This window comes from Microtus oregoni, unplaced genomic scaffold (genome assembly GCF_018167655.1).
Source record: "Microtus oregoni isolate MIOR12 unplaced genomic scaffold, Mior012 000035F_ref0000213, whole genome shotgun sequence".
NCBI classification, from domain to species: domain Eukaryota; kingdom Metazoa; phylum Chordata; class Mammalia; order Rodentia; family Cricetidae; genus Microtus; species Microtus oregoni.
Window position 1 is genome coordinate 19,873,749 of NW_024543094.1, and position 16,308 is coordinate 19,890,056.

At 43.0% G+C, this 16,308-nt stretch overlaps 1 protein-coding gene across 3 annotated transcripts in view; it reads right to left on the minus strand.

Annotated features, from left to right (window-relative positions):
- Positions 1-6,705: 6,705 nt before the first annotated feature.
- The window catches only part of Sephs1 (selenophosphate synthetase 1), a 28,774-nt gene continuing 19,171 nt past the window's right edge, over positions 6,706-16,308 (minus strand). For all 3 annotated transcript variants that reach the window (XM_041630771.1, XM_041630772.1, XM_041630773.1), the window contains 2 exons: positions 9,662-9,874; positions 6,706-7,950 (listed from right to left, as the gene is read on the minus strand). In XM_041630771.1, the coding sequence (XP_041486705.1) occupies positions 7,736-7,950; positions 9,662-9,874 (428 nt within the window). In that variant the 3' untranslated portion in view covers positions 6,706-7,735. The remainder of the gene's footprint in view (positions 7,951-9,661; positions 9,875-16,308) is intronic.

Consider the following 16,308-nt stretch of genomic DNA (forward strand, 5'->3'; position numbering starts at 1 on the left):
CCCAAGTGCTAGGATCAAAGGCGTGCACCACCACAGCCTTCTTCACCACTGAGATTTCTAACACATCAAAGGGAAACAGTCTCTCTCCTTCGGAAATTTCTATGTAGACCAGGCTGGGCTTGAGCTCTAACCTTGCTCTACAAGAGATGCCACCCCTCCTGCAAGGTGTGTTCACCTCACAGACCCCAGCAAAGGGCAAAGCTGAGCGGCTTTGGAAAAGTGGGTCTTTGCAGAAGTGATCTGGAGCTTAGGGTGAGCTGTATAGTTTTGATAAATATCACAGGTTTGTGGTATTTTGTTTGGTTGGTTTTTTAATTCAATTTTTTATACTTTTTACATGTATGAGTGTTTTGCCTGTGTATGCATCTGTGCAATGTTGCTTGTAAACTAAACCTAATCTTATAATTTTACTAATAAAGATTCAGCAGTCAGATGCTGGAGTGAAAACCTGCCAGCTCAGAGGCCGAGGTGTAACTAGCTGACCTTCCTCCTTAGCCGGTGTCTCAGAAAGAGAGCTTCTCTTCCACAAAAAGGTTGCTAGACTCAAAGTCCCTCCTCACTACTTCCTGTGCCTCTCTATCCGTTTTCCTGACTCCCTCTTACTCTCTATGGCTACTCCGTCGATTAGTTGCTGACTCCACCTCTTGTCCTAGGTTGATTTTATTAATTAATGCGGTCTCAGCAGTGATCAAATATCCCACAGCAGCACACCATAGGCTCTGTACATTCAGAGGCCAGAGGAGGGTGTGGGATCTTTGGAAACCAAGGTTACACTTGCGAGCTGCCATGTAGGTGCTGGGACTTGAACCTGGGTCCTCTGAAAAAGCAGCCAGTGCTCTTAACCACTGAACAATCTCTCTGGCCTCCCATCTTTTCTTTTAAAACAGATTATTTTTTTATTTTTATTTTTTATTATTTTCGGATACATGTGTGTATCTGTGTGATGGCATGTGTGTGAGAACTGGTGCTCACAGGTGTCAGAGTCCCTAGAACTCCAGTTACAGGCGGCTGCAAGCCACCTAACGGGGATGCTGAAAACTGAACTCAGGTCCTCTACAAGAGCGGTACAGGTTCTTAACCACCACAGAGCCATCTCTCCAGCCTCAACCCACCCCTTAAATGACAGCTACTGAGCTACAGTATTCTGTAGCAAAGGGTTGGCAGGATGGTACACACACTCACACTTCAGTTTCTGTCCCATAAAAACCAGTCTTTTAGGAACAATTTAAGAAAAGCCAGATAGTCACATTCCTGCATGTCGTGGCCTAAGACAAGCATCCTATAAATCATTAAGGGACAAAGAGAAACTTACCTTCTCCAAATTGAGTCTGACATCAGCTATGATAAAACCTTGTCTAAAGAATGAGAAGATAGGAGTTCAAGGAGAATTTTTTTTTTTTTGTTTTTTTTTTTGTTTTTCAAGACAGGGTTTCTCTGTAGCTTTGGAGCCTGTCCTGGCACTAGCTCTTGTAGACCAGGCTGGCCTCGAACTCACAGAGATCCGCCTGCCTCTGCCTCCCGAGTGCTGGGATTAAAGGCGTGCGCCACCGCCGCCCGGCTCAAGGAGATTTTTAATCTTTCGGCCTAAACTAGAAACTAAAAGCTACATCTGTATGAATCTGGAAGAAGATGAAAAAACGACATTGTTACTTATGGGATTATTTGGGTTGAGACACACCAAAAAACCCAGGGCAAATTGCTGAGCAAGCAATGAAGCGCAGTCAGCTGGCACAGAACTTCTCAGTTACCAAGTGTCCTGTATGGACACTTGTTTAGGAAGTACGAGGGGCAGTAGGAAGAGCGGAGCAATGATCACGTGAGCAGTGGGCTCTCATACTAGAACTAGAGGCAGGGAAGGTGTGATGACCTGACGATAAAATCTGAGTGGGGGAGAGCGTACAAGAGCAGGAGGCTGGAATCCGAGGGCCGGCTTTAATCTGGCACGATATTTTGTGTCTTTGACTCAAATTAACTAGATTGGTTTTTTTTTTTTTTGTTTTTGTTTTTTGTGGTGCCAGGGATCAATCAAACTCAGGGCCTCAGGCATACTAGGCTAACACTATATTCCTGAGCTACCAACTCTAACCCCTGTACTTCTAAGGTGCCTGCCAAAACAAGAAGAAAGGGCTGGCCAGTGTCACTGGAAAAATCTCTTCCCTTCATCCCATCGTGTGTACCTTCTTCTTGGCATTAGCCACGTGAACTTGCATTGTTCATTAGATAGAAATTCTGGGGATACGGATGCACACCTGTAATCTCAGCACCCCGAGGCTGGTCTACAGAGTGAGTCCCAGGACTACGCAGAGAAAGTCTGTCTTGAAAAACAACAAAATGAGACAAATTAAAACCAAAAAAAAGAAGGAAAGGAAATAATACATCCCAACACTGGGAAGTCAGCTCAGAAGGCCACCTTCCATCTCAGTGAAAACTCATCTCTAAAGGAAGGGGCGGGGTGTGTGGGGGTGGGGTGCGTGGAGAGATGGCTCTTCCAAAGCTCCTGAGTTCAATTCCCAGCAACCACAAGGTGGCTCACAACCATCTATAATGAGGTCTGGTGCCCTCTTCTGGCCTGCAGGCATAACACAGACAGAATATACAGAATATTGTATACATAATAAATAAATGAATAAATAAATCTATTAAAGAAAGGGGGTAGGAGCAGAAATGGACACGTTATCTTCTTATGTTGAAAACATACTCTCTGTAGCTTGGTCCTATAGGAATCATCTCATATGGCAGTCTCTAGCAAACCAGCTTCCTTAAGCTGCGCTCTATACTCAAGTGTGGTCTCTCCAAGTATGAGCTGGTTGAGAATGGACTCTGATGGACTTAACTCTGCAGGCCAATCAGCAGATAGACAGGTTTGGAAGGTGTGAGGGGCCGTGTTGCCTTGACCAGCAGTAGGCACCTGATACCAGCCACCGTGTCACATTGTCATCTGGGTCTTGGTTCCAGTTAGCTAGGAGTCACGGAATTAGACTTCCAGATACAAGTCTGGACTTGCATGCAGTACTTCTGCATGAAACTGCAGACAGTGCCGCAGCAGCGAGTTCCACAGCTGAAATGCTGATGCGGTGGAGCTTGTGGTTGAAATGTGCAGTGTCCCCCAGAGGCTCGCGTGTTTGAACACCTGGTTTCCAGCTGCTAGCAGGCCCCAGGGAGCTGCAGAGTGTCTGGCCACCAACCACATTCAATAAATACTTTGGCTAAACGTCACTTAGCATTCTGCTCTCGGGAGACTAAGTACTACTTTTTAAAAAAATCTTCGAAAATTATTTTTAAATATTAGATGATTTTTAATTATGTGTATGTCCACTCTAAAAGGACTAGGAAAATAGCAAGGAATGGTCAGACCAAGTCCGAACCAAACTTCAGCAGACAAGCATTACACCCAGTAGCTGTGGTCCAGCGCTGGAGCATGTGCAGTTATGACGGATGCTCCAAAAGGCTTGAGCAGCCCCAACCCTACAGCCTTGCTGGCAGTAGCCCGTGCGCCCTTTCCCAGATTGGCTCTACTCCCTGCTTGCAGTGTTCCTTGGTGTCTCCACTGAAGCTTCAGCTTGTCTCACCGCTTCACACATCGCTCCTGGGAGCTGCAGATGGATGAGGGACAACGAATTTCACAACTGTCTCAAGTGCCCCGAAAGCTGTCTTAATCTAACATCTGAGAAATATCCATTCCTGAATTTTTATATTGCTGACTGTATGACAAACAGAAACTAGCATTTAGTAAACAGAAACATAAAGGTTCAAATGATTGTAGTTTTATTTCTCAAGATGAACCCAAACCCAAGAATATATCCTAGACATCAAATTTTATATAATTTGACTTTAAAACTATGCAAAACGCACCTGGATGATAAACATTACATCCTATCTATTTCCATGTACACGTCATTTTATTCCTGAAACACAATAATGGAAGCTATGTCAGCCTTTTCCATAATCACATCACGATTACAGGAACCATAGTGAATTTTTTTATTTTTGTTTTCTTTCATGGAAGTTTGGTTTTTGCAAGTACTGTGGACTAAACCTGGGGCCTGTGCATACCAGACAAGTACTCTACCACTGAACTACACTCCCAAGCTTTTTTTTTCTTGGCAGGGCCTCGTTAGGTTGCCCAGACTGACTTTGAACTTGAGGTGTCAGCCTGAGTATACGGGATTAGTCCTGTGTTAGCAGGCCCAGTTGCACTGAGTTTGATGGGCTTCATTGCCTTTCTCCTGGGCATCAAACTCCCTTTAAGGGCGGCATGACCCAGCAGGGACAATCAACGTAAGCCGTGTTGACATCTGAGGATTGTCAAGTACAGGAAACCTTAGAGAGGAGTCAAGACCTGTGTGCCCCTACTCACTAATCATACCCACGTACAGCCAGCTTGGCTTCGGTGGTTCTTGACCATGCCTAGATGCCCAGAAGTGCTGCCCAGCTTAACTGATAGCCCCCCACTACTGCTCATTCATGACAGGATGTAATCAAAGGCAAAGCAATGCTTGTGCGCCACTGAGAGGATTCTGGAGTCTCACTGTGGCCCCTGGTGTTTCATGATTGTGGGTTCCCAATGAGAAAGGGACAGAGATTGCCACGACTGGCTGATCAGATGTGGAAGTGAGCAGCTCAAATGGGGTTTGTGCACGTGCAGATTTACCACCAGGTCTTTCGAGCATCTATGTGCTAATCACCTCTGAAAATAAAAGCGTGTAGCTACTGTTTCTGTATCTACAGAGTAAGACAAAGACCTAGAACTCAGCCGTCTAAAATACTTTAGAATGTATCAAGTGTGAGCACATGCCATGTGTGCATGTGGTCAGCTTGCCTTCCACATGGGCTCTGGGGATGGAACCCATGTCATCAGGATGAGGCAAGCACCTTGTACCCAGTGAGTCATCTTAGCAGCGCCAGACTTTTAAGGGCGATGCTGAATTCAGACTGCAAGTGTGACACTCATGTACTTATATAATCAGAACAATCAAAATACTTCCACTTATTCGTTATAAATCATGCAGGGGGCTGGAGAGATGGCTCAGAGGTTAAGAGCATTGCCTGCTCTTTCAGAGGTCCTGAGTTCAATTCCTGGCAACCACATGGTGGCTCACAACCATCTGTAATGAGGTCTGGTGCCCTCTTCTGGCATGCAATTATACACACAGACAGAATATTGTATAATAAATAAATTTTAAAAAAAGAATAAATCATGCAGAATTTCTAAGACTAAGTAAGATATTTCAAAATACGGAACCAAAAAGAACAAGTATGTTATTATCCAATTTTTTTCCTTAGAAACAATTGGTTTCAACCCAGACTGTGGAAATAACCAGCTTAACTTTTGACATTCCTTTGTAAAATCTCTCAACATGAGGGGAATTGGCTCTCTAGTGGGCCCAGCTTCTCCAGGTATAGTTAGCAATGCTATTCGTCCTACTCAACTATTCTGGGTGCAACTCCATCACAGAACTTGTACGGATTTCCAAGATGAACACTGCCCAGGGCAGTCTTAGTCTGGTCCAGAAATCAGATAATAGTGACTGTGGGATAAACTTACGAGTTCCACAGAGACTGAGCCCTATGACAGACACTTGAGTCAAGGAACTACACACGCACACACCCACACACGAAATAAACAGAATGGCTAAGACTAGGGACCCCCACACCCCTTTTGAGATCAGTGGTTCTCAAGCTTTAATGTACAAAGCCCTAAGGGGTTCGCTTTGAAGAGAGATTACCTGGCTTCGCAGCAAGAAACACTGACTCTGGGTCTGGGGTAAAGGCAGGAATGTCTCGTGACAAATGCCCAGGCGATTCCAACACAGGTTTATGAGCACTCTGAAAACAAGAGCTCTGGATCGTGAATCCATGGACCTCAAGTCCCTGGCATTTCTTTTCCAAATGAATCTTCAAAGACAATTTGCTCAGGGTATTAACCATCTAGCTTCCTCTCAACAGGCTTGCCACCAAGACAAGTGCCAGCTTCCGGAACAGATAGGATCAGCTCCGATTTCACCTACTTAAAAACAAAACAGAACCAAGCCCGACAGTGTATTTTCTGCACTCAGGATTCCAACACATTTTATTTTGCAGACCACTGGTGTGTACTTTCGAGGACAAACATCGTATTGATTCCTATATAGTGTCCAATTATGTCCTTCTGTGACAGCTTCCTCTGCTCGGGGCCACACTCTGGTGGCTCCAGTTCCAGCTCCAGGTGGATACAGGAGGTCCTGCGGCTCCTGAAGGAGACAGCCACGCTGCAGCCGCTCGCTTCCTTTCAGGGAATTCCATTTGCCCAGTGGCAGGTTCCTGGTTTTCTGTGCTGAGGAGTGAGGGTGGGAGTTTTACAAAGTGCAGCTTTGGGCCCGTTAGCAGGAAGCACTGTGAACTGGAGAAGTGGTGCTTTTCTCTACTGGAGACAGGAGCGTGAGGACCCAGTGCCCTTGTGCTTAACGATGGGAACCCCAGCTGTTTCATAAGTTAAAAGGTGAGGAAGCCCCTGTTGTTTTTAAGAAACACAGATAACACCTTTGTAGACTGCCTATTTGTTCTAAAACTACAAAATTTAATTCAAGAAAATATAGGTCCCATGAAAGACTTAAAAGTTTTATAAAACTAAAATCTAGTTTTCCCCAATAAATTGTACTTTAGGCAAAACCCTCCCAAATGCTTCTAAAATAATACTAAAAAGGGCATCTGATTATACAAGAGCAATTAAAAAAATTAAATATTTATTTGAATAACAACTTTTAAATTTGAGCTGCAATGTTGGCAATGCAGGTTTTAGACAGATCACAAAATGCGTGCACAAAAAAGTATGGGCGCAGAGACAAAATGATGCTAAGAATTAGGCTAAAAAGCTGCTGATTTTAAACAAGAGGCCTGAAATCACTATACAAAATATAAAATGTATTAAATGCTACCATCCACAGAACAGTCATTATTGATTATATTCAAAAATTATTTGCGAAGTAAATTAGATATTGAATTATAAATGAGTATTATACATGAATCCCCTATCGGAAGGCAATTCCTTGTCACACTATAGAACATCTAATTACATTGCAAAAAGTATCCTTTTTCCTATTGGTAAAGAACCATTAATGGTATTACTGCAAGTATCAGGAAAGCTTTTAAAAAAAAAATTCTTTTTTTAATTCTAAGTGCTTTCCATGCAGAGTAAACCTTACAGAACTGAGTCTGAGTGAGCGACTGGAGAATGTCCTGGGTAGAAGAAATGCCCTCGAGTTGTTAGACTCAGCTCTTTACAAACCAAAGACTCAAAGGACTCATGCAACCCTCTGACGACTGGGAGGCCACCACGTCACTTACCAATTCTGCCTTTCTAGAATGTCAACTGAGACAATTTATAGACATGAGAAGACACAGATTGCCAGGTGACACTGCTCTCAGTAATGTCTGGGGTGGGAAGCACCTTTAGAAAGCGCCTATGCGGCAAGAGATACGCATCTAAAGATTCAAAATGAATCAACAGTATTGGATAACAATATCATTCTCAACTCAGAAGCTGCCTCGAGGTTGGGTGCATCTTCAGTTAATGTAATAGGAAAAGAAGGCCATGGATTTCTTTTTATTAATTGCATCCACTCACAAACCGACCTAGGGCCACCAGATGTGTAGACACAATGAGATTTTTGTTGTTCTTATCGAGTCTTTAATCAAAGTGATGATAAAGGAAATAGATCTATTTAAAAACAAAATCCAATAGCTATCTCTGTCTAAATTAGGAGGTGGCACCAGGTGTGGGATTCACGTTTTGCGTGGCTATTTGAGGTGCGACTTCGATAATCCGAGGTTTGTCGATGATTCTGGCTGTGCGGTTGCCCTTCTCTACAATCCCAATAATCCATGCTTGGTGGCCTTCGCCATATTTGGGGGACTTTATTTCTGCACAGAACCGAGCTGCTTGCTCACGTGGTAAACAGATGAGCAGGCCTCCTGGCAAAGAAAGAGCAGAGGTTACTATCTGTATGGCGCTGGGAAGGGGAGGGCTCTCTGGGTGTTTCCACCAGAGCTGACTTACACTGAGGTGATGCTCCCCTCTGGAGATAAGGGAAGTGATCTGTTGGTAAACTCCTACCACATTCAAACACTAACATCAAACTGAAAATGACCTATCTAATCACAGACAGCAACCCTCTACTCCACAGCATGGAAACACAAGCGAAAGGACAGGTGTGGGTGCGGGGCCAGAAGCACACAGGGCAGTGACCTACTCCACACTAGGAGATAAACAACAAGGGGTCCTTTACCCGGCATGGGAAACATCTTACTGGGAACAGTGCTTTTAAACTTAAAATTCATGAGAAAGTCTTTCCTGGAAGGCGCTAGTCTTGACTCTTAACTTTCTGCAAAACACAAAGATACCAATTTTCCTTCCTGTTTCTAACAGCCAGGCCGGAAAGTTTTGAGTTTCTAAGTGTCCAGGGAAAAACTTTCAGAAAACGAGGAACCAAATTCAATGATTGTGGCCACTAACTCACACAATGCTCACTTAGTGCCCATGAGGTGGCAGAAACTGCTCCAGCCAGAGAGCAGCTAAAGGGGTTCTAACTACTTCTAGAAACACTGCTTTGAGCAGCAAGCTGAGAATGTCAAGTTCTGGTAGATGGCTCCATGGTCTCCACCCCTGGCCTGATACCAGAGTCTGTTACAGACTCAGGCCCCTGTTGGTCAGTTTCCTGGGAGTTGGGTCTAGGAACATGTGTAAAAGTAGTTATAGAGAAAATGAAATGGAAATGAGAAAAACTGAAGAAGAAAAAAAAAAGGAGGTAAAGAAAACTAGAGGGTAAAGAAAGAGAAACTTAGGGCAAAAAGGAAATAACACTCTCAAGTGGTATATACACCCGGAAGGATAGTCCACACACCCCGAAGGGCAGTCCGCACACTGAAACACGGTACATGCATACACCCTGGAGCACAGTACATACACTATGCCACACTTTTTAAGAGATATTATTTTTAATCATGCCTATGCTCATGAGTGAGGGTGTCCATTAGCTCCCCCAGAGCTGGAATTACAGACAGTTGTGAGCTGCCAGATGTGAGTACTGGAAACTCTCTCTGCAAGAGCAATACATGCTGTTGGTTTTTGGGCCATCTCTCCAGCCCCATACTATTCCACTCTTCAACTGTGTATGTTTAAAACTTGATCTCAGTTCACAGCTTGGGCTGGTTATCCTCCTGCCTCTGTCCCCTGAGCACAAAGATTACAATCATGTGCAAGACACACCTGGCTACGTTTTTGGACACAGACAGGGCTTTGCTATGTTGTATAGATTCGCCTCAGACTTGTAACCACCCTGACTCTGCTTTCCAAGTAATAGGCAACACCGTGATGTTCTTCTAAGACATCAAGTTAAAATGCTTTTTAAGAAGAAAAAAAGTAGACTGCTTAAATTTATCTATGGGTGTTAGAGTTCAAGGAGTAAGTTTTCAGTGAATCAGATATGACCTATCTTTCCTGAGCTCATCTTCCACACCAAGCATGTATCAAAAAGGGGAACACACTTACAGCATCTCAGTCACACTGGAGGGCACTGCAAACCCACAACAGGGAGAGGTGACTGTCATGCCTGACTTCATACAAAGTGGGGACTCACAGGTGCCCCAGGCTTTCCTAGCTTGAGTAGGGAACAGGAGCCTGTACCTGACGTCTCCGGACAGGTCCCGTGCATGAGGCCAAACATGTTCCCGCAGGCTTTGCTCACAGCTGCCATCTTGGCCAGCACTGGAAGGTTGTGAATCACAAACGACACTTCATTCCTCTGCTGCTTGGCCAGGTTCTGTGCGTGGCCCAGAATCCCGAAGCCTGTGATGTCAGTGGCTGCATGAGCATTGAATGTGTGCATAAGGCCTGCAGCTGAGAGAAGCAGAGGAGTGAGTAAGAAAAATTCATCTTTCCCCACTCAGTATCCTTACGGAGATGGCACACAGCAGTCAGAAAGTCAACAAAGACCAGGGTCAAACGCTGGAGGCTGAGTTCTTCCTGCAGCGTAAACCACTCAGCCACATGGAACCTAGGAGCAGTTCCATCAGCCAACATCCCTAGTCATCAAAGAGTGATGGAGGAAGGTCATTGGCTAATAAAGGAACTGCCCTGGCCCATTTTATTGGTTAGAGGATAGGTGGGAGGAGTAAACAGAACAGAACGCTGGGAGGAAGAGGAAGTGAGCTCAGAGACTCCACAGCCCTCTCAGGAGCAGATGCCTGAGAGAGACGCCATGCCCCGCTCCCGGCATGAAGCTCCGACCCAGGATGGACTAGGCTAGAATCTTCCCAGTAAGACCGGTTCTCACAGATTATTAGAGATGGGTTGATCGGGATGTGAGAATTAGCCAGTAAGGGCTAGGGCTAAAGGGCCAAGCAGTGATTAAAAGAATACAGTGTCTGTGTAATTATTTCAGGCATAAGCTAGCCGGGCAGGCGGCCGGGGGTGCTGAGAACGCAGCCCTGCCGCCCTTATTACTACAGTTGGTGCCCCACATGATGGACTAAACCCACTTAAAAAACCTGAGAAGGCTTAAAAATAAGGGAGAGAGAGTTTAACACAGATTTTTGCTGTTTGTTGGTGGCGTGCTGTAGAGAGATTTTCTGATTCGGCAACAGTAGCAGAAAAAATGCTGTGTCATTTTAAAGTGCGACTTCCTGGGGCTGTGCCACCATTGCGATCTCTGTCTGGCTCCTGTGGGGGACAGAGCTTTTGAATAGAGCATTTGGAGTAAAGTGCTACGATTTGTTTGATGGCAACTAGACTCGCTGTGTTCTCGGGTCTACTCTGCTTGCTAGAGGCAAGCAAGAGCCTCATCTAAGAGAGGCTTCCTGACTCAGCTTTAGCTGCAAAACCCTGCAGCTCATTAAGAGGTCCTGCCACGAAACACTTGAACGGTGTTGATGAAAAGCTGAACGCATGCTTTTCGGTTTTCAGCCATAGCAGGAAAAAAGCTGCGCCATTTAAAAATGCCGGCTTTCTGGGCTGTCCTGCCAGGACAAATTCTGACTCTTTTACGCAGGCGGTTTCTGCGGTTTGCAAGCACAGGCTGCTGAAACTCGCTTGCTGGCTACAGCCAGTACCTCAGCCATGAGGCTGGAAAGCTAAGGAATGGACTGGATCTAGCTGGCAAAGCCACGCCTTTAATCCTACTGACATTGCTTGGTAAATTAAAGACTCATGTGGTCAGAAAAAGAGAGATATACAGTAAAGAGAGATTCAAAGACAAAGAAAATTTTTAAATGGTTTAAAGTGTGTTAAAAATATATGCAGACTAAAAGTTGAAGTTCTTAAAGTAAAAAACAAAAAAAGGAAGAGAGTTGTTGTGTGTGGTAACACACGCCTTTAATCCCAGTGCCTAGAAGGCAGAGACAAACAGATCTCTGTGAGTTCAAGGTGTAGTAGTGTACACCTTTAATCCCGAATGCCTGGGAGGCAGAGACAGGCGGATCTCTGAGAGTTCAAAGACAGCCTGGTCTACAGAGTTACTTCAGGTCAAAGATACAGAGAACCTGTCTCAAAAAGCAAAGAGTTAAAAGTAAAAATAAACAAAATAGAGGTTAAAACACAGCTGCACAAAGATGGAAAATACACAGAGAATTTTGATACTGTATGCTATTATGCTCTCTTTGAATTGTTTGAATGCTGAGGAAGGACAAACAACTGCTAAAAGATATTTGTTTATAAATGCTGCTGAACTAATCCAACATAGATACTTTGAAAATGCCTTAAATTTGAAATTTGGATCTAAGGACATGATACTTTGGAAAGGAGTTTCTTATTTTGTTTTCACAGAGGATGAGACGCTGTTCATTTCTTCTACTCCAATTTGGTATGATGGACCACGCCCTCCTGAAGGGTTGCAGTGAATATCTTCAGAAAATGGCTTCGCTCAACTGCCAACTGAGATGAAACTAGCACACAGGTTATACCATGAAAGACCTAATTAACGATGCCCCCATTCAGCAGGAAGCAGTTTGGAGAGAAAAAACTGCGCCCATGTTCCCAAATATGGTTTATAAACGTTCTTTTACATTTTAAGGGGGATATGATATAGATATGAATAATTTACATTAGTATAGATTTTGCTTTATTGATAGAGATTTAAGGTCAATTTTGTTATATGTATAAGTGTTTCTGATTTTGATTAAGGTATTGTGATTGTGTAGTTCATTTAAATATGTGCTGTATAATTAAGAAATATAGGTTGTTAATGGATAATCATCGATAATAGTAAAGCTTGTAGTCATGTTAGTTAGATTTTCTAGATATATAGAGATATATATTAGATAGACATTCTTCATGTCTTTCAAAGATTACAGAATAGGACATTTAATGTTTTAATAACTGAGGACTTTTCATGACAATGAGACACTCTGCTCCTGGCAGCACCAATCTACTTCAAGAGGAAGATGGGCATCGAAGAGGCTCGTTATGGAGTTTTGATAGCCATTTGGGCAAGAAACTGCTCTTGCCTGGACTATTGCATAAACTGGACACAGAGAACCCACAGAGAGAGGACTACTGAACTTGCCTAAGGTGAGATGATCTTTCGGGGTTCCTGATTCATTTTGAAAGAGTCTGTGAGACATTCTGTAGGACACAACAGATAGTGACTGAACTGACTTTGAATTTTCCTGCTTTATGGACATGTCTGCTGGATACCATGGGCCTGAAGGCTGAAGATGGATGCCCCAACGGTACAAAAGAACTTTGGGTGACTCTCCAGACAGTGAGATGTCTTTGTCATTTCTAGAGTTTGAAGTTTCTTAGTTCTTGTTTACTTAGGTAATATTATATCTTTCTGGAGTCTTTGATGGAGTTAAGAATAGTTAGTTATAGTTATAGTTTTCCTTAGTTATGATAAAGTTTATTGTAACTTTTACTTGATAACTGTTTTGTTATATGTAATTTTGCTATGTTAAAGCCTTTTTTTTTGTTTAAACCGAAAAAGGGGAAATGATGGAGGAAGGTCATTGGCTAATAAAGGAACTGCCCTGGCCCATTTTATTGGTTAGAGGATAGGTGGGAGGAGTAAACAGAACAGAACGCTGGGAGGAAGAGGAAGTGAGCTCAGAGACTCCACAGCCCTCTCAGGAGCAGATGCCTGAGAGAGACGCCATGCCCCGCTCCCGGCATGAAGCAGGATGGACTAGGCTAGAATCTTCCCGGTAAGACCGGTTCTCACAGATTATTAGAGATGGGTTGATCGGGATGTGAGAATTAGCCAGTAAGGGCTAGGGCTAAAGGGCCAAGCAGTGATTAAAAGAATACAGTGTCTGTGTAATTATTTCAGGCATAAGCTAGCCGGGCAGGCGGCCGGGGGTGCTGGGAACGCAGCCCTGCCGCCCTTATTACTACAAAAGAGCTGTAAGGAAACCTGTCAAAACAACCCACAACCTACTAACATGTTTAAAAAAATGTCTGACATAAGCATTCTTACTAGGGAGCTTTCTTTGTGACAAGGTCAGTATGTGATATAGGCTGGCCTCACCTTCCAAGTGTTGGGATTACAGGCATGTGCCATACCAGGCCTAAAGGTTTGCTTATTCAGAACAGCATTAGGAAAAAAGAAGCAACTGAGCATGTTTAAACAAAAACTGAACAAAATGTCATTCAGGATTCCCACATGGCCTATGGGGACACTTTGCATTAGTGCATCTGATGAGTCAAACTCGTATTTTACCGTCAACTACGACCCGAGGTTTATATGAGGACTCCTCGTTTGTTTATAAATGTGTAACAACATGCATCGTGAGAAGTAGCTTCCCTGCTCTGCCCCTTCCCTTCCTTCTCAGCCTTGGCCGCCACTCATCTCTTTACTGTCTCTATGGTTTGCCTTTTCAGGAAGGTCATGATCTTTTCAGACTGGCTTCTTTCATTTAGCAGTATACAGTAGGCTTTCCCAGGCTCTTTCACTGATTGGCAGCCCAAACTGTTCAGTAATACCTCATTACCTGGACATGCCATTTTATCTGTTCATCCACTGACAAGTTATCTTGGCTGTTTCTAAGCTTGGTAGTTAAGGACAAAGGCACTATAAATAGGGCATCCACATTTCTGTTTGACAATTTCTCTGGGATAAACAGGCACACCACAGTTAGATCACATGGTTGGCAGTAACATTAATTCCAACTCTGCTGAATAGTGGATGCGCATTTTGACTCCCAACAGCAAGAGTTCCTGCTGCTTCCTGTTCTGGTTAGCATCTGAGAGATGTGAGGAGCACCTTGCTGTTTTACAACGTAACTCTCCAGGACTTATGACCTGAGCATCTCTGGATGTCTTATGGCTAGTACAACTCTCCTGATTAGCTGTCAGTTCAGATCTTTCCATTTTGTTGTTTTTGTATTTTTGAGTTTTAAGATTTTTTTCCCATGAATTTTGGCCTTAAGACTACTATCAGCAATGTGTTTTGTAAAGACTTTCTCCCATGTGCCTTGCCTTTTCATTCTCTGTGTACACGCATGTGGTGTACGTGTACATTTGGGGACCAAAAGCAACTGCAGGTGTTGTTCCTCAGGTGCCATCCATCTTGCTTTCTGATTTTTAAACACCCATCATTCTCCTTTAAGGAGTACAAAACTTCGCATCTAACTGTTGCATCTAAAAAGTCACCTCCAAACCGACTATCACCTAAATGTTCTTCTGTGTCACTCTCTTGGAGGGCTACAGTTCTTTGGCATATTTAGATCTATAGCTATTTTGAGTTACTTTTTGTGAAAGACAACAATCTTTTGGTTCTGCATATGGATGTGTACTTGTTCCAGCACCATCTGCCAAAAAGCCCACTCCCCTTTGCTCGCTTGGTTCCGACTACAATCATACAGCGTTTTTTTTTTTAGTAAAAATCACAAGAAGTTTCATTTTTAAATGGATTTTTAAAAAGTAGACTGTCTTTGTAGTAGAACATGATTTGGTCATTCAAAATTCTCTGTTCTAGTGTATATAATGACATGGATAATAACTTAGAAATACTAAAGGAGTAAGGGCAGCCACCAAGTACATCTGTGCTTGTAATGACCACTAGTTTAACGCAACAACAGTAAGCTGAAGGGAAATAGTTAAAAGTCATCGGGGAATACTTAAAAATGCAAACTGAAGCTGTTTTGGGGTGGACAACTATAACTATGTATAATTTTCTTCTGTACTTTTTTTGCTGATGTTTCTAATAAAGTCTAAAATTGACTTAATAACAAGTTCTGGGTAATCAGAAATGACATAATTTGCAATGGCTGTTTTTATATTTTTTTAAGAAGGAAAACATGATAAAGACTTAAAAGATATTTTCAATTACAGTATTCATTCAGCCTTATCACTTAGAACAAGTTTTTTATAAAAAGATAATTTATGCTCTAAACAAATGCAGCACATAAGGAAAATATAACAGACACATTCCATAACGATCCTTACATTTTCATTTCAATACCAGTCCATTCCAAAGCATTTTGATACATAAACATGCAATCACATACAACTGCTAGTTTAATTAGACCTTTCAAGTTACATGCAGTTCCAACTCTCGAGTGCTATTCAAGTAGTCCTTTAGTAGTGCTGTGTGGGGGACTCAATATCAATCAGGTATCAGAACTGTCATGATTGGAAGGTTTTCTCTTTCCCTTTACACGGCAAACTGTTTCCCTCATAAGTGAAGGGCCAAATCAAATATTCTGCAGAATTGTAACAGTACTTCCTAAAACAACCTGCACTAGCGAGAGATTTATTACAGTAGGACAACAGGTAGAGATCTCCCAAAGCAAAGACAACAAGGTTAAAAAAAGATAGTGAACACATTCCAAACAGGGATCAGAGAGACAAGAGGCTACAACTTAGGCGTTGGTTATTTCTCTACTGATTTCTATTAGTTTTTAAAATTTTTCTAGGGAGGGGAAAGAACATGATCAAAATATATTATATTGGCCAGGTGGTGGTAGTAGCTTAAGCCTTTAATCAGAATACTCAGGAAGCAGAGGCAGGTGGATCTCTGTGAGTTCAAAGCCAGCCTCGTTTACAGAGTGAGTTCCAGTTCCAGGACAGCTAGGGCTACACAGAGAACCCGTCTCAAAAACAAAACAAAACAAAACAAAAAAAACCACACATACACACACACACACTATATATATATGTCAAACAAACAACAAAACCAAAAAGGATCTCTATTGGAGGCATATAATTCCATGTTCTCCCTCCCCCTTCTGGATTTTTGAGACAGGGTCTCACCACTTTGCTTGGGTTGGCAATAAACTTTTTTACCAGGCAGGCCTTGACCTATGACCCCCTTCCCTTAGCCTCCTGAGTAGTAGGCT